At 37.3% G+C, this 18,124-nt stretch overlaps 1 protein-coding gene across 1 annotated transcript in view; it reads left to right on the plus strand.

The window, feature by feature from the left end:
- Positions 1 to 18,124, plus strand: part of MCF2L2 (MCF.2 cell line derived transforming sequence-like 2) — a 254,578-nt gene that overhangs the window by 86,483 nt on the left and 149,971 nt on the right. Inside the window, exon 6 of the mRNA XM_042956659.1 lies at positions 16,630 to 16,746. Coding sequence (XP_042812593.1) covers positions 16,630 to 16,746 — 117 coding nt within the window. The remainder of the gene's footprint in view (positions 1 to 16,629; positions 16,747 to 18,124) is intronic.

Here is an 18,124-nt window from a genome sequence, read left to right on the forward strand (position 1 = left end):
AGTAAAAAGTAAGTTACAATAGTAGGTGGCAAAATAAAGAAATAAATACATTTTAAGTCATCTAAGACATGTTTTTTCAGTGGGGATAAGAGCAAGGAGAAAACAGTATGGCTAGTATACTTTCATTTGAATAAAATAGGAGGGGCATGTATGTAATTGTATTTGCATAGGTCAGCTTGAGAAGGTTGTGTAAGATATCAAGAAACTAGTTGAAGTGGTTGCCTTCCAGATGTAGAACTGGAGGTCTGGAGGTAGGGGTGAGAGGAAGACTATTTTCTATCTAGGTAGATTCTTATTCTGTTTGAATTTATTATCTCATACATATATTATCAGTTCAAAACAAATTAAAAAACCACTTTAATTGAAATTGCTCTGAGAAAATATTTTATCCATCCCAGTGAAAACTGACCATCTCAGGTAAGGGATTTTTTAATTTCTTTTTCGAACTCTCATTTTCCCTCTTTTGGTTTCATTTTGTATTACTAATCAAATTTCCTAAAATACTTTCTCCCTATACTTTGGGTGTTAACCAGACATAAAATGTATTTCCTGTTCTATTTTAAATACTTATTTTGAAATATTTGAGTATTTAAGAGAACTGTGAGCCATGAGTTTCTTATTCTGTTTTCCTGAACCGAGTAACAATTAACATTGTGGAATAGGTGACTTACAAGAAATGAATGAACTTTTCATAATCCTCATAAGCTTCTTCCCCTTCAGAGATAAAGACTAGTCAATTGTTTCTTGTCACTCAAAAAGGTTTGGAGTTAGGAGCATTTGATCAAATGCCATATGTGTTTCTCTGGTTGTACATAAAATATAGCTATCAAAGAGATAATATGTAAACATATACGTATGTGATTTATGCCCTCCTGTTCATTTGGTGCATCTATACTAAGGAGAGAAGGACCATCTACCTTATCTTGATACTATGTCTTAGCTACTTCTGTATGTGATAATGTATGTTGAGTTTTCACCCATCATTCTTTCCATTTTAAACTTAAAATCAACTTTTATTATTTTATTTTATTTATTTTATTTTTTAATTATTTATAATTTTATTTTTTTCAAGTTACACCCAAATTAGTTAGCATATAGTGCAACAATGATTTCAGGAGTAGATTCCTTAGTGCTCCTTACCCATTTAGCCCTTCCCCCCTCCCATCCCTGCTCCAGAAACCCTCTGTTTGTTCTCCATGAGTCTCTTATGTTTTGTTCCCCTTCCTGTTTTTATGTTATTTTTGTTTCCCTTCCCTTATGTTCATCTGTTTTGTCTCTTAAAGTCCTCATATGAGTGAAGTCATATGATATTTGTCTTTCTCTAACTAATTTCCCTTAGCATAATACCCTTTAGTTCCATCCACGTAGTTGCAAATGACAAGATTTAATTCTTTTTGATTGTCGAGTAATACTTCATTGGGTATATATACCACATCTTCTTTATCCATTCATCCATTGATGGACATTTGGGCTCTTTCCATACTTTGGCTGTTGTCGATAGTGCTGCTATAAACATTGGGGTACATGTGTACCTTCAGAACAGCACACCTGTATCCCTTGGATAAATACCTAGTAGTGCAATTGCTGGGTTGTAGTTTTAAAGATCTCTCAGTCACTCAAACTATAGCCACATTTAGTAGGGCATTTAAAATTTTTTTAAATTTATTTTTTTTTAAATATACATTTTTTAATGTTTATTTATTTTTGAGACAGGGAGAGACAGCATGAACGGGGGAGGGTCAGAGAGAGAGAGACACACAGAATCTGAAACAGGCTCCAGGCTCTGAGCTGTCAGCACAGAGCCTGATGCAGGGCTGGAACTCACGGACCGCGAGATCATGACCTGAGCCAAAGTCGGCCGCTTAACCGACTGAGCCACCCAGGCGCCCTAAAATTTTTTAAAATTTATTTTGAGAGAGAGAGAGAGAGAGAGAGAGAGAGAGATCGAGCACACGCGAGTGGGGGAGGGGCAGAGAGAAGGGGAAACACAGAATCTGAAGTAGGCTCCAGGCTCTGAGCTGTCAGCACAGAGCCCAACATGGGGCTCAAACTCAGGAACTGTGAGATCATGACCTGAGCTGAAGTCAGACGCTTTACCCACCCAAGTGGGTAAAGTTGGTACACCCACAGGAGGAAATGAGAAGGAAATGAGATGGGGGTCACTGCATGCCATGGAGAGTCACAGGGGAAGCACCAGGTTTTGGTCAGAAGGCAGAAGCAGGAAGAAGCTAGGCCAGAGACTTTATTGGGGTTTCCACAGGAAAAACAAGGCAGGGTAGGGTAAATAACTTAGGATTGGCTAGTTTGAATACTTCCAGTGGGTTTGGGGGCTAGGGGCAGTCTCTAGTCTTTTGGTACTTGGTTCTGGGATAATTTAGGACAGGTGAAATATTGGCTTGGTGTGTGAAGGTTAGATAAGGAGGTAGTTGGGGATACCCACTTTGGATCAGTTGGCTTGCATACAAAACACTTCCTCCCTCTGAGTCCTTTTTTATTTCTAAGAATGGGCTAGCCCTGGGAGAGACTTTCTCTCTCCATTCCAAAAATGCCAGAGCATTGAGAATGCAGAAAATAAGAAAATATAGTTAATGTAATTGGCCCTGTGATGAAATGATGCCAAATAGACAAACGCAGTAGCTAAGAGAACAGAGAACAACTATTTTACATGCTCAGTGTTTTTAAAAATTTTTATTTTATTTTTGAAAATTCTAGTATAATTAACATACAGTACTGTATTAGTTTCAGGTGTACAGTATAATAACTGAGCAATTCTATACATTTCTTAGTGCTCATTATGATAAGTGTACTCTTAATTCTCCTTTTCTATTTTACCCACCCCTCTACCCACCTCCCCTCTGGAAATCGCCAGTTTGTTCTCTGTATTTAAGAGTCTGTTTTTTGTCTGTCTTTTTTTTCCTTTGTTTTGTTTCTTAAATTCCACATACAAGTAAAATCATATGGTATTTTCTTTCTTTCTCTGACTTATTTCACTTAGCATTACACCCTTTAAGTCCATCCATGCTGTTGCAAATGGCAAGATTTCATTGTTTTTATGGCTGAGTACTATTCTATTGTGTGTGTGTGTATATATGTATATATATACCACTTCTTCTTATCCGTTCATTTATCATTGGACACTTGGGTGGCTTTCATAATTTGGCTATTATAAATAATGCTGCAATAAACATAGGGGTGTGTGTATCTTTTCAAATCAGTGTTTTCGTATACTTTGGGTAAATACTCAGCAGTCGAATTACTAGGTCACATGGTAACTCTATTTTTAATTTATTGAGGAACCTCCATACTGTTTTCCACAGTGGCTGCACCAGTTTGCATTCCCACCAACAGAGCACAAAGGTTCCTTTTTCTCCACATCCTCACTAATACTTGTTGTTTCTTACGTTTTTGATTTTAGCCATTGTGACAGGTGTGAGGTGATATCTCATTGTGGTTTTGATTTACATTTCTCTGATTAGTGATGTTGAACATCTTTTCATGTGTCTGTTTGCCATCTGTATGTCTTCTTTGAAGGAATGTCTGTTCATGTCTTTTGCGTATTTTTTAATTCGATTATTTGGATTTTTTTGGTGTTATGTAAATTCTTTATATGTTTTGGGTATTAATTCCTTATTGGATATGTCATTTGCAAATATCTTCTCCCATTCAGTATTTTAGTTTTGTTGATAGTTTCTTTTGTTGTGCAAAAGTTTTTTTGAGACAGTCCCGATAGTTTAATTTTGCTTTTGTTTCCCTTGCCTCAGGAGACATATCTATAAAAACGTTTCTGTGGTTGATGTGAAAGAAATTATTGCCTATGTTTTCTGTTAGGAATTTTATGGGTTCAGGTCTCACATTTAGGTCTTTGATCCATTTTTGAGTTTATTTTTGTGTATCGTGTAAGGCAGTGGACCAGTTTCATTTTTTTGCATGTAGCTGTCCAGTTTTCCCATACTATTTGTTGAAGAGACTTTTTCTCCCATTCTTTATTCTTGCCTCCTTTGTGATAGATTAATTGACTATATAATTGTGGTTTTATTTTTGAACTCTACTTTGTTCTGTTGACCTATGCATCTGTTTTTGTGCCAATACCATAGTGTTTGATTACTACAGCTTTGTAGTAAATCTGTGATTGTGATACCTCTAGCTTTGTTCTTTATCAAGATTGCTTTGACTCTCTGGGGTCATTTGTGGTTCCATCCAAATTTTAGGATTATTTGTTATAGTTCTGTGAAAAATGTTACTGGTATTTTGATATGGACCTGTTAATAATATTGGTTCTTCAATCCATGAACATGGAATATCTTTCCATTTGTGTCATCTTTAATTTCTTTCATCAGTGGTTTATAGTTTTCAGAGTACAGGTCTTTCACCTCTTTGGTTAAGTCTATTCCCAGGTATTTTATTATTTTTGGTACAATTATAAATGGGATTGTTTTACCAATTTTTCTTTCTGCTACTTCATTATTAGCGTGTAGAAATGCAACAGATTTTTGTATATTGATTTTGCATCCTGTGACCATATTGAATTCATTTATTATTTCTAGTGGTTTTTTGGTGGTAACTTCAGGGTTTTCTCTGTATAGTATCATGTCATCTGTAAATAGTGAAAGTTTTACTTTTTCCTTACCAATTTGGATGCCATTTATTTCCTTTTCTTGTCTGATTGCTGTGGCTAGGACTTCTAGTACTATGCTGAGTAAAAGTGGTGAGACTAGACATCTTTCTCTTGTTCCTAATGTTAGAGAAAAGCTGTCAGTTTTTCCCCACTAAGTATGATGTTAGCTGTGGATGTTTCATAAATGACCTTTATTATGTTGAGGTATGTTCCCTCTAAACCCACTTTGTTAAGAGTTTTTATCATGAATGTGTGTTGTATGTTGTCAGATGCTTTTTCTGCATCTATTGAAGTGATCATAGGGTTTTTATCTTTTCTCTTGTTAATGTGATGTATCACGTTGCTTGATTTGGGAATATTGAACCACTCTTGCATCCCCAGAATAAATCCCACTTGATTGTAGGTGAATAACCTTTTAAAATGTAATGTTGGATTCAGTTTACTAATATTTTGTTGAGGGTTTTTGAATCTGTGTTCATCAGGAGTATTGGTTTGTAGTTCTCCTTTTTTTTTTTTTTTTTTTGGTAATGTCTTTATCTGGTTTTGGTATCAGGGTAATGGTGGTCTCATAGAATGAATTTGTAGCCTTTCTTTCTTCTTTTGTCTTTTGGAATAGTTTGAGAAGAATCAGTATTACCTCTTCTTTACACGTTCGGTAGAATTCACTTGTGAAGCCATCTGGTCCTGGGCTTTTCTTTGTTGGTATTAAAAAAATTTTTTTTAATGTTTATTTATTTTTGAGAGGGGGGAGGGGCAGAGAGAGAGAGATGAAGACACAGAATCAGAAGCAGGCTGTAGGCTCTGAGCTGTCAGCACAGAACCTGATGCAGGGCTCGAATTCATGAGCTGTGAGATCATGACCTGAGCTGAAGTTGGATGTTTAACCAACTGAGCCACCCAGGTGCCCTGGGATTTTTTTTTTAATTGCTATTCAATTCATTGTTAGTAATTGGTCTATTCGAAATTTCTATTTCTTCCTGATTCAATTTTGGAAGGTTATATGTTTCTAGGAATTTATCTGTTTTTTTTTTTCTAGGTTGTTCAATTTTTTGGCATATATTTTTTTAAATAAATTCTCTTATAATATTTTGTTATTTCTGTGGTGTTAGTTGCTATTTCTCCTCCTTCATTTCTTTTCTTTTAATGTTTATTTATTTATTTTGAGAGAGAGAGTGTGCATGAGCAGGGGAGGGGCAGAGAGAGAATCCCAAGCTGGCCCCATGCCATCAGTGCAGAGCCTGATGCAGGGCTTGAACACAGGAACTGCAAGATCATGAACTGAGCTGAAACCAGGAGTCAGACACTTAACCGACTGAGCCACCCAGGTGCCCCGCTCCTCCTTCATTTCTAATTTTATTTATTTATTTGAGTCTTCTTTATCTCTTTCTTTGACTAGCCTGGGTAAAAGGGTTTTTTTTTTTAATGTTTATTTCTCTTCATGCAATATGGGACTTAAAGTCATGATCCTATTATCAAGAGTCACATGTTCTTCCAACTGAGCCAGCCAGGTGCCCCAAGTCTGGCTAAAAGTTTAACAATTTTGATTATTTTTTTTCAAAGAACCACTCCTCATTTCATTTATTGTTCTGTTCTGTTGTTGTTGTTGTTTTTTGTCTCCATTTCATTTATTTCTGCTCTCATCATTATTTCCTTTCTTCTACTGACTTTGTCCTTTTTCCAACTCCTTTAGTGTAAGGTTTATTTGAGACTTTTCTTGTTTCTTGAGGTATTACTATAATCTTCTCTCTTGGAACAACTTTTCTGCATCCCAAGGATTTGGACTGTTATAGTTTCATTTCTGTTTGTCCCCATGTATTTTTTGATTTCCTCTTTGGCTTCTTGGTTGGCCTATCCATTGTTCAGTAGCAGTTTATTTAGCCTGCATGTATTTGTGTTCTTTCCAAATTTTTTCTTGTGATTGATTTCTAGTTTCATACCATTATGGTCAGAAAAGATACATGATACGATTTCAGTCTTTTTGAATTTATTGAGATTTATTTTGTGGCTAACGTGATCTATTCTGGAGAATGTTCCTTATGCATTTGAAAAGAATGTATTCTGCTGTTTTGGGATGGAATATTTTGAATGTATCTGGTCCAATGTGTCATTTGAACCCACTGTTTCCTTGTTGCTTTTTGTCTGAATGATCTATCCATTGATCTAGGTGGGGTGTTGAAATCCCCTGTTATTATTGTATTACTATCGATTTCTTCCTTTATGTCTGTTAATAATTGCTGTATGTACTTAGGTGCTTTCATGTTGGGTGCCTAAATATTTACAATGTTATATCATCTTATTGGATTGTACCCTTTATCATTATGTCCTTCTTTGTCTCTTGTTACAGTCTGTTTTAAAGTTTATTTTGCCTGATATAATTATTGGTACCCCAGCTTTCTTTTCACTTCCATTTGCATGGGAATTGTTTTTCCATCCCTTCATTTTCAATCTGCCTATGATTTTAGTTCTGAAATGAGTCTCCTATAGGCAGCATTTAGATAAGTTTTGCTTTTTTATCCATTCAGTCAACCTATGTCTTTTGATTGGAGCATTTAGTCCATTTATATTCAAAGTAATAGTTAATAGATACATACTTATTGCCATTTTGCTGTGTGGTTTACAGTTGTTTTTGTAGTTCTTCTCTATTCCTTTCTTCTTTAATTGCTCTCTCCCCTTGTGGTTTGATGGCTTTCTTTATTGATATGCTTGGATTCCATCCTCTTTATTTTTTGTGTGTCTATTACAGGTGCGTGTGTGTGTGTGTGTGTGTGTGTGTGTGTGTGTGTGTGTGTGTGATTGTGGTTACCATTAGGTTCATAGATAACATCTTATGCATAGAGCAGTCTATATGAAGTTGTTGGTCACTTAAGTTTGAACCCATTCTAAAAGCACTACATTTTTACTCCCCCACCTTCCACATTCTATGTAAAAATTGTTATAATTTACATCCTTCTATTTTGTGAATGCCTTGACTGATTTCTGTAGATATTATTGATTTTACTGCTTTTTTGTTTTAACCTCCATACTGGTTTTATAAGTGATTCATCTACTACTTTTATTATGTTTGCATTTACTTGTGAAATATTTTCCCTTCATAATTTTCTTACTCCTAATTATGGCCTTTTCCTTCCACTCAAAGAATTTCCTTTAATGTTTCTTATAAGACTGGGTTAGTGGTGATGAATTCCTTTAACTTTTGTTTTTTTGGGAAACTCTTATCTTTCCTTATGTTCTGAATGGTACTTTTGCTGGATAGAGTATTCTTAGTTGTAGATTTTTTTCCTTCATTACTTTGAATATATCATGCCACTGCCTTCTGGCCTGCTTTTCTGCTGAAAAACAAGCTGATAGTCTTATGGAGTTTCCCCTTGTATATAAGTGTTTTCTTTACTCTTTCTGCCTTTAAAATTCTTTCTTTGTCACTACTTTTTGCCATTTTAATTAATATATGTCTTGGTGTAGACCTCTTTGGGTTGATTTTTGTTGGGGGGCTCTCCATGCCTCTTACATCTGGGTTTTTGTTTCCTTCCTCAGATTTAGGGAGTTTTCAGCTATTATTTCTTCAAATAAATTTTCTGCGTCCTTCTCTCTCTTTTCTCCTTCTGGGATCCATATAATGCTAATATTATTTTGCTTAATGATGTCACTAAGTTTCCTTAAGCTATTCTCAGCTTTTATTATTCTTTTTCCTTTTTGCTATTGAGCTTGGTTGCTTTCTATTACTCTGTGTTCCAGATCATTCATCTGTTCTTTTGCCTTCTCTGATTTGCTATGGATAACCTCTAGTATATTAAAATTTTTTTAATGTTTATTTATTTTTGAGAGAGAGAGAATGAGCAGGGTAAGGGCAGAGAGATGGAGACACAGAATCTGAAGCAGGCTCCAGACTCTGAGCTGTCAGCACAGGGCCCGATGCAGAGCTCAAATTCATGAGCTGTGAGGTCATGACCTGAGCTGAAGTCAGATGCTTAACTGACTGAGCCACCCAGGCACCCCTCCTCTAGTGTGTTTTTAATTTTAGTTATTTAGTTCTTCATCTCTGATTGGTTCTTTCTTTTTTTATTTTTATTTTTTAAGTTTATTTATTTATTTTGAGACAGAGACAGAGAGAGTGAGTGGGGAGGGGCAGAGAGAGAGGGAGAGAGAGACAATCTTGACATGGGGCTTGAACCCACAAACCTGAGATCATGACCTGAGCTGAAACCAAGAGTCGGATGCTTAACCGACTGAGCCACCCAGGATCTTCTCTGGTTGGTTCTCATTGATATTTTCTATCTCTTTGTTAAGTATATCAGTGAGATCCTCCACTCTTTTCTCAAGTACAGTTAGTATTTTTATGACCATTACTTTGAATTTCTTATTAGGCATATTATTTATCTCTGTTTCATTTAACTCTTTTGAGGTGGTTTTGTCCCGTTCTTTCATTTGGGACATAATCCTATCTCTTTATTTTATCTAACTCCCTGGGTGTGTTTCTATGTGTTAGGAAAGTCAGCTAAGTTTCTTGCTTCTGAAGTAGTAGCCTTATGAAGAGGTCCTGTGAGAGCCCCTGAGAGGGTGGTTGGTGGGTGGGACTGTCAAACCAGATATCTGCCCCCAGTCCCATCTGCTGGGACTGTAGTCACACTAATATGTGTAGTTATCTTCCCCTCTCCCCAGGGCAGGAGTCACTTTAGTGTGGCATTGGTCCCTGCTAGGGGCTGCTTGCAGGATGTGTCATGGCAGGAGCCATTTTGGAGGGATGCCTGTGGAGTGAGGTAGGTTGGATTAGGTGGATCTGCAGGAGAATGCAGGAGTGGCATGTGTGGTATTAGCAAGCTATGGAGGAGTGTTTGAGCTGGTTCCCATAGGTGTCTGGCTATCTTGGCTGGGGTAGGGGTTGGGGAGATGGCACCCACCAGGTCTTTTGTTCTAGGAAAAGTCACCTATAGATCCTTCCCCCTCCAGTGCAGGGAAATTACTAAATAAATCTCCTTCCCATATACCCCAGTTGCTTTTCTGTACTGTATCTCAGCTGGGTTGTTGGTTTGATGGCTCTTTAAAGGGTAGGGACTCTGTTTCCTTTTGCCCTCTGTCTCTCCCGGAGCCAAGCCTGCTAATTTTTAAAGTACCTGGAATTAACCCTTACTGATTGTACAAAGTCACAAAGTTAAGCCCCATTGTTTTTCAAAGCCAAATATTATAGGACTTTTCTTCCCAGTTCAGGTGCCCTATGTTTGGGGTGCCTGGTATGGGGTCTGGTCCTCTTTCTTCTCCATGCTCATGGTGTTGCTGCTGATTGTGGTTGACTCCCCTGGGAAATTTGGTTCCCAGTTGCATCTCTGCCCCTCCTACCTCCTTCTATGTGGCCTCCTCTCTATTAACTGTGGAAAGTCCATTCTGACAGTCTTTGGGTTTTCTGTGCTAGGTACACTGATGTGGCTGTTATCTAGGTGTGTCTGTGGGACAAGGTGAGCTTAGAATCTTCCTACTCCACCATTTTTTCAGAAGTTCTCTTGCCCATTTTTTAAAAAAAATTTCTTTCCAGGACTTTATTTAAATTCAAGTTAATTAACATATAGTGTAGTATTTGTTTCAAAAGTAGAATTTAGTGATTCATCACTTACATATAACACCGAGTGCTCATCACAAGTGCCCTCCTTACTGCCAATCATTCATTTAGTCCATTCTCTCAACCCACCTCCCCTCCAGCAACCATCAGTTTGTTCTCTATAGTTAGGAGTCTCTTATGGTTTTCCTCTTTCTCTGTTTTTTTATTTTTATTTTATTGTATTGTATTGTATTGTATTGTTTTATTTTATTTTATTTTATTTTATTTTATTTTATTTTATTTTATTTTATTTACATCCAAGTTAGTTAGCATGTAGTGCAATAACGATTTCAAGAGTAGAATCCAGGGGCGCCTGGGTGGTTCAGTTGGTTGAGTGCCAGACTTTAGTTCAGGTCATGGTCTCATGGTTCATGAATTTGAGCCCTGCGTCGGGCTCCTTGCTGACAGCTCAGAGCGTAGAGCCTGCTTTGGATTCTGCATCTCCCTCTCTCTCTGCCCTTCCCGAGCTCACACTCTGTCTCTCTCTCAAAAATTAAAAAAAAATTAAAAAAAAAAAGAGTAGAATCTAGTGATTCATCCCCTGTGTATAACACCCAGTGCTCATTCCATCAAGTGTCTTCCTTAATGCCCCTTACCCATTTAGCCCATCCCCCCACCCACCACCCCTCCAACAACTCTCAGTTTGTTCTCTACATTTAAGAGTCGCCTCTGTTTTGTCTCCCTTCCTGCTTTTATCTTATTTTTGCTTTCCTTCCCTTACGTTCATCTGTTTTGTATCTTAAATTTCACATCTGAGTGAAGTGGTTAACTCCCCTGGGAAGTTTGGTTCCCAGTTGCATCTCTGCCCCTCCTAGCTCCTTCTGTGTGGCCTCCTCTCTATTGTGGAAAGTCTATTCTGACAGTCTTTGGGTTTTCTGTGTCAGGTACACTGATGTTATTACCTAGGTGTGTCTGTGGGATGAGGTGAGCTCAGAATCTTCCTACTCCACCATTTTGTCAGAAGTCCTCTTGCCCATTTTTTAAAAAACTTTTCTTTCCAGGATTTGTGAAGTAATGTGATATTTGTCTTTCTCTGACTGACTAATTTCACTTAGCATAATACCCTCTAGTTCCACCCAAGTTGTTGCAAGTGGAAAGATTTCATTCTTTATGATTGCAAGTAATACTCCATTGTGTGTGGAGATATATATATATATATATGTATATATATATATATATATATATATATATATATATACACACACACATACATATACCACATCTTCCTTATCCATTAATCTGTTCATGGACATTTGGGCTCTTTCCATACTTTGGCTATTGTCAATAGCAGTGCTATAAACATTGGGGTGCATGTGCCCTTTCAAAATAGCACACCTGTATCCCTTGGGTAAATACCTAGTAGTGCAATTGCTGGGTCGTAGGGTAGTACTAGTTTTAATTTTTTAAGGAACCTCCATACTGTTTTCCAAAGTGGCTGCACCAGTTTGCATTCCCACCAGCAGTGCAAGAGAGATCTTCTCTCTCTGCATCCTTGCTAACATCTGTTGTTGCCTGAGTTGTTAATGTTAGCCATTTTGACAAGTGTTAAGTGGTATCTCATTGGGGTTTTGATTTGTATTTCCCTGATAATGGGTGACGTTGAGCATCATTTCATGTGTCTGTTGGCCATCTGGATGTCTTCTTTGGAAAAGTGTCTATTCATGTCTTTTGCCCAGTTCTTCACTGGATTATTTGCTTTTTGGGTGTTGAGTTTGATAATATCTTCATAGATTTTGGATACTAACCCTTTATCTGATATGTCATCTGCAAATATCTTCTTCCATTCCGTTGGTTGCCTTTTAGTTTTGCTGATTGTTCCCTTCACTGTGCAGAAGCTTTTTATTTTGATGAGGTTCCAATAGTTCATGTTTGCTTTTGTTTCCCTTGCCTCTGGAGACGTGTTGAGTAAGAAGTTGCGATGGCTGAGGTCAAAGAGGTTTTTTGCCTGCTTTCTCCTCGAGGATTTTGATGGCTTCCTGTCTTACATTGAGGTCTTTCATCCATTTTGAGTTTATTTTTGTGTCTGGTGTAAGAAAGTAGTCCAGGTTCATTTTTCTGCATGTTGCTGTCCAGTTTTCCCAGCACCACTTGCTGAAGAGACTGTCTTTATTCCATTGGCTATTCTTTCCTGCTTTGTCAAAGACTAGTTGGCCATACGTTTGTGGGTCCATTTCTGGGTTCTCTATTCTGTTCCATTGATCCGAGTGTCTGTTTTTGTGCCAGTACCATACTGTCTTGATGATTACAGCTTTGTAATACATCTTGAAGTCCAGGATTGTGATACTTCCAGCTTTGTTTTTCTTTTTCAGGATTGCTTTGACTATTCAGGGTCTTTTGTGGTTCCGTACAAATTTCAGGACTGTTTGTTCTAGCTCGGTGAAGAATGCTGGTGTTATTTTGATAGGGATTGCATTGAATATGTAGATTGCTTTGGGTAGTATCAATTTTAAACAATTTTAACATTTTAACAATATTTGTTCTTCCAATCCATGAGCATGGAGTATTTTCCCATTTTTTTGTTTCTTCTTTGATTTCTTTCATAAGCTTTCTACAGTTTTCAGTGTATAGATTTTTTACCTCTTTGGTTAGGTTTATTCCTAGGTATTTTATGGTTTTTGGTACAATTGTAAATGGGATCAGTTTCTTGATTTCTCTTTCTATTGCTTCGTTATTGGTGTATAGAAATGCAACTGATTTCTGTGCATTGATTTTATATCCTGCAACTTTGCTGAATTCATGGATCAGTTCTAGCAGTTTTTTGGTGGAATCTTTTGGGTTTTCCATATAGAGTATCATGTCATCTTCAGAGAGTGAAAGTTTGACCTCCTCCTTGTCGATTTGGATGCATTTTATTCCTTAGTGTTGTCTGACTGCTGAGGCTAGGACTTACAATAGTATGGTGAATAGTAATTCTCTTGCCCATTTTTAATTGTATTTTTTTATTGTTGAGTTTCAAGAGTTCTTTATATTTTGTAGATATGAATGCATTGTCAGATACGTGATTTGCAAATATTTTCTCCTAGTTTGTGGGTTGTCTTTTTCATTCTCCTGACAGTGTCTTTTGCAGAGCAAATGCTTTTAATTTGGACGAAGTCCAGTTTATCAATTTTTCTTTTATATGTTATGTTTTTGGTGTTGTATCTCAGGACTCTTTACCTAACCCAAAAATTTTCTCCTGATTTTTCTCTTATGTTTTCTTCTCCAAGTTTTATGTTTTACATTTAGATCTCTGATGCTTTTGAGTTAATTTTTTGTATGAGATGCGAACTAAGGTTCCTTTTTTTTTTTTTTTTTTTTTTTTTTGTATATGGACATCTAGTTGTCTTAGCACTATTTGTTGAAAATGGAATTATTTCTCCATGGAATTGACTTTGCACCTCTGTCAAAAGTCAGGTTAGTGTTTCCCAAAGTTCAGAGATGATTGGGGGTGGGGAGTGACTTTAAAGGATAGCACAAGGGAGATTTTGTAATGATAAAATGGTTATGTATCTTGATTGTGCTGGTGGTTATGCAAATCTACAGATGTAAGACAATGATATAGAGCTAAACATACACATTACACCAATATCAATATGGTTTTGTACTATAATTATGAAGATGCAGCCATAGAGGGGAGAGACTGAGTGAAAGGTACATGACACCTCTCTGTACTGTCTTTGCAAATTCCTGTGAACCCATAATTATTTAATTATCTCATAATTACTATAACTACTATAATTACTTCAAAATAAAGAGTTAAAAAATCACTTGACCATATTTGTATGAGTCTAGTTCAGAATTCTCTAGTCTATCCCACTGATCTATTTGGCTGCCCTTTGCCATTAACACATTCTTTATTACTGCAGTTTGTAAGTCTTGAAACTTTATTCATTTTCAAAATGGTTTTATCACTTATCAAAATGACATTTTGCACTTCTGTATAGATTTTAGAATTAGCTTGTCAATTTCTACAGCAAGTCTGCTATAATTTTGATTGGGATTGCTTTCAATTTGCAAATCAATATTTAGCAGTACCGAATTCTCTAATATCTTTCTTTCATTTCTAATTTTCACTTTTAGCTGTCAGTTTAAAATTTCTCTTGGTCCTCTGTAGCTAAAGGTGACATGGCAGAGTCCTAGCAAGCATGGAACACATGCCTCCCTCTCCTGTTCAGTTATGTGGAACAGAAAATGTGCAGCCTAGCAGGATCTGTTAAAACTCCAGGCTATGTGGCAAAGTTATTTCTGCCTAATGCAACGTTCCATATTGGTGTAAAAAAAATCCAAGTATTACCATAGCAGTTGTCTCAAGAAGCAAAATATATTGGCAATTTCTTGTTTTGTGTCCTATAATTTCTAATTTTAGAAAGATATTTTTGCAACTCCTAAAAGTGGTTTACAAGTTTTAGGAGGGAAAGGCATAGATGGATTTAGGTCCCCCCCCAACTTTTTCTCATTTTATAAATGTAATTTTTAAAATTCCCAAGCTCCTGGGGTGCTTGGCTGGCTCTGTTGGTGGAGCATGCAACTCTTGATATTGGGGTTGTGGGTTTGGGCCACACATTGGGCGTAGAGCTTACTTTAAAAAAACATAAAAATAAATAAAAAAGTAAATAGGTAAAATTCCCAAACTCCTTTTCAGAAGAAAAGGAGAAAGGCAGGGTAACAGTGATATGTAGTAACCAAATCCTACTAAACATGAGTGCCTTGAGGCAGGGCCTGTTGTGCTGTGTTCTCCTTCAGAGCCTGGCAGTTATTAGAAGTTCAATACATATTTGTTGAATGAGTAAATCACTTTTATTTTCACCTATAGGCTTTGGGCCCTAACATATTTTTTTTTAGTTCTGAAGTGGATTTAGCATTTGACTAATACTTTATAATAATAGAAGAAACACTATATCCTTTTTTAAAAGATTTTATTTTTAAGTAATCTCTACACCCAACATGGGGCTCAAACTCACAATCCAGAGATCAAGGGTCACATGCTCCATCAACGGAGCCAGCCAGGTGCCCCTGGAAGCCTATATTCTTATGTCCTCTGACCAAGTTTTCAACATATTAAACAAGGAGTGAAGAAATAGAAGGTCATTAAGTTAAAAGCTTAAAGGGGACGTATTTTAGAAATAGGAGTGAGGAGTCCTTGTTTCTCTTTAGGAGTGAGCAGAGGGTCCCTGAAACAGAGAGCCAGGATGATGTTCTGGTCAGAGCCACTGTAGTGGAGTAAAAAAGGACAACTTGGAATGGGTCAGCTTCCTCTAGGTGTGTGGGCATTTGTTCATCAGCATGGGTTTGTTCATCAGCCACATTGTTAATTTATAAAAACCCACTCCCTATTACATCCAAATTTCCACCATACTGGATACATTGGGGGCACATTAACATTCTTCACGGGAGGCATCAGTGTAGTAAATCTTTTTAATGCATACTTCTCAATAGGTCCTGTATTCTAATTTTATTTTGATATTCACCAGCCTACCCCTTATTGGGCTTCTCATTGCAGAATTTTAGGTCTCAATACGGCACTTGATTTTGTGGCTGAAGAGTAGGCTTTAGCTTGGGAACTTTTGACAAAACTTCACCTAGAGTAAGACCCGACTTCTAAGTAGCTTAAAACTGAGTCCCCTGAACCAAGTCACCATTTTGTCACAGATTGTACAACCCTTTGGTATTCCTCACCTAAAGGGGATTAAATATAAAGGGGCTATAAAATGTTTCTCTGCTGCTACTAGGAATTTATACAAAGGATGCAGGAGTGCTAATTCATGGGGGCACATGTAACCCAATGTTTATAGCCCCCCTATCAACAATAGCCAAAGTATGGAAAAAGCCCAAATGTCCATCAACTGACGAATGGATAAAGAAGACATGGTTTATAAATACAATGGAGTATTACTCAGCAATCAAAAAGAATGAAATCTTGCCATTTGCAACAATGTGGATGGAACTAGAGAGTATTATGCTAAGTGAAATAAGGCAGTCAGAGAAAGACAGATACCATATGTTTTCATTCAAATGTGGAATTTGAGAAACTTAAAAGAAGACCAGGAGGGAAGGGAAGGGAAAAAAATAGTTACAGAGAGGAGGCAAACAATAAGAGACTCTTAACTATAGAGAACAAACTGAGGGTTGATGGGGGGAGGCGGTGGGGGAGGGAAAATGGGTGATGGGCATTGAGAAGGGCACTCATTGGGATGAGCCCTGGGTGTTGTATGTAAGTGGTGAATCACGGGAATCTACTCCCAAAGCCAGGAGCACAGTGTATATACTGTATGTTAGCTAACTTGAGAGTAAATTATATTTAAAAAAATGTTTCTCTGCTATTTGTATTAACACTTTGTGTATTAAATTCCTGGTCAGGCAAAGTTCAAGTGCTGTTTAAATAACAACAGAATCTAGATGAGCTACTGTTTAATTATCTGTGAGGAATATATTAATTTTTCCCCTATAGATCATTATGTTAAACTCTGTCTCTGACCTTCATGGCTACATTGACAAAAGCCAACTGACAGAAGACTTAGGGGGAACTTTGGAATATCGCCATAGTCAGTGGATAAATCATCGAACTGTAAGTACCAACTTATGTGCCCTTTTTATTGTTTTTCCTTATTTTCCAGTAGGCAAGGCAGTTAAAGTTGGGCAGTCATTGCCCATGACTATCTAAGATACAGAAGGTTGGTTTTTCTAAGCCACAGGTAGGGGAGAAATGGGGCGGAAGGGAAAAGGCTGGGCTTGTCCTGCTGACTACCTTCACCTCACTTCATCATCTGGCATGGGGGATTGGGGGAACTTGATTTAGAATGCACCTGGGGAGAATGCAAAATACGAGCACCATGCTAAAGCGGAGAAGTTAATTTGCTTGGTCAGGGATGGGTCTCAGACATTAGTGTTCCACACAACTCCCCAGATGATTCTAATGTATAGACAGATCAAAATCCACCAAGTCAGAAGGAGCTGTATTTGACTATTGTCACAATTCTTTACTGTCTGACTTTGGGTCAGTTATTAAACCTCTTTCAGCTTGTTTTCTCCCCTGTTAAAATGGAACTAACAGTGGTTTTCAGCTGGGGGCGATCTGAGACTTTTTTTGTAGTCATAACTTGGGAGGAAGTGTATTACTGGCATCTAGTGGGTAGGAGCCAGGTATGCCGTGAAACCTCTTACAATGCATGAGACAGCCTCCAACAAAGAATTGTCCAGCCCAAATGCCAATAGTGCCAATGATGAGAAACCTCAGACTGCCTGAAAGTTTAACATGAGACCAAGTGATGTAATGTGTGTGAAAGCACCTGACGTAGTATTTTACTTGTCATTCTACTCACTCGTAGCAAAGGTTATCATGCTAAACTAGAAGGGTCAGTCATGTCAAGAACAAAGTGGGATTGAAACTCAAATAATAAGTGTTTCTGTATAAATTCCCCTTTACCCACTCTTCTAGCCCCTAGCTCCTTGAAAAGACTGGGTTTTCTGAGCCAAGTCAGAAGCTTCCTTCACCACCCCAGTGACAACTGACAGTGTCAGCCCACCTCTCTGTGTACCTGGTCACTTTGGAAACATGTTGCCCAATATTTAACCAATGAACACCTGAACTACATTTAATTTGGAAGGAGAATTCACTCTCCTTTAGAGTGTAAAGCTTTGTGATTTTTTTAAAGGAAATTTTAAGAACTAAGCAAAAATAGATTTCTAGCAACACATTATATATGCAATATTTATTGCATTCCTAGCAACGCATTTATTTCAAAACTACGGATTCTGATCCTTCCCTCACTTCTTTGTATGCCATGTAATTCTAAGGAAGACATGACCCTTCCCAAAACCTAAAGAACCTGGGCAAGAACCCTTTAAATTTCTCATGAGTTTTACCACAGTAATTGTGACTCCTAGAGAATCTCAGGAATTAAAAAAAGGAATGGTGACATTCTTCACAAACATATTATTCTAAA

This window comes from Panthera tigris, chromosome C2 (assembly GCF_018350195.1).
Source record: "Panthera tigris isolate Pti1 chromosome C2, P.tigris_Pti1_mat1.1, whole genome shotgun sequence".
NCBI lineage: Eukaryota > Metazoa > Chordata > Mammalia > Carnivora > Felidae > Panthera > Panthera tigris.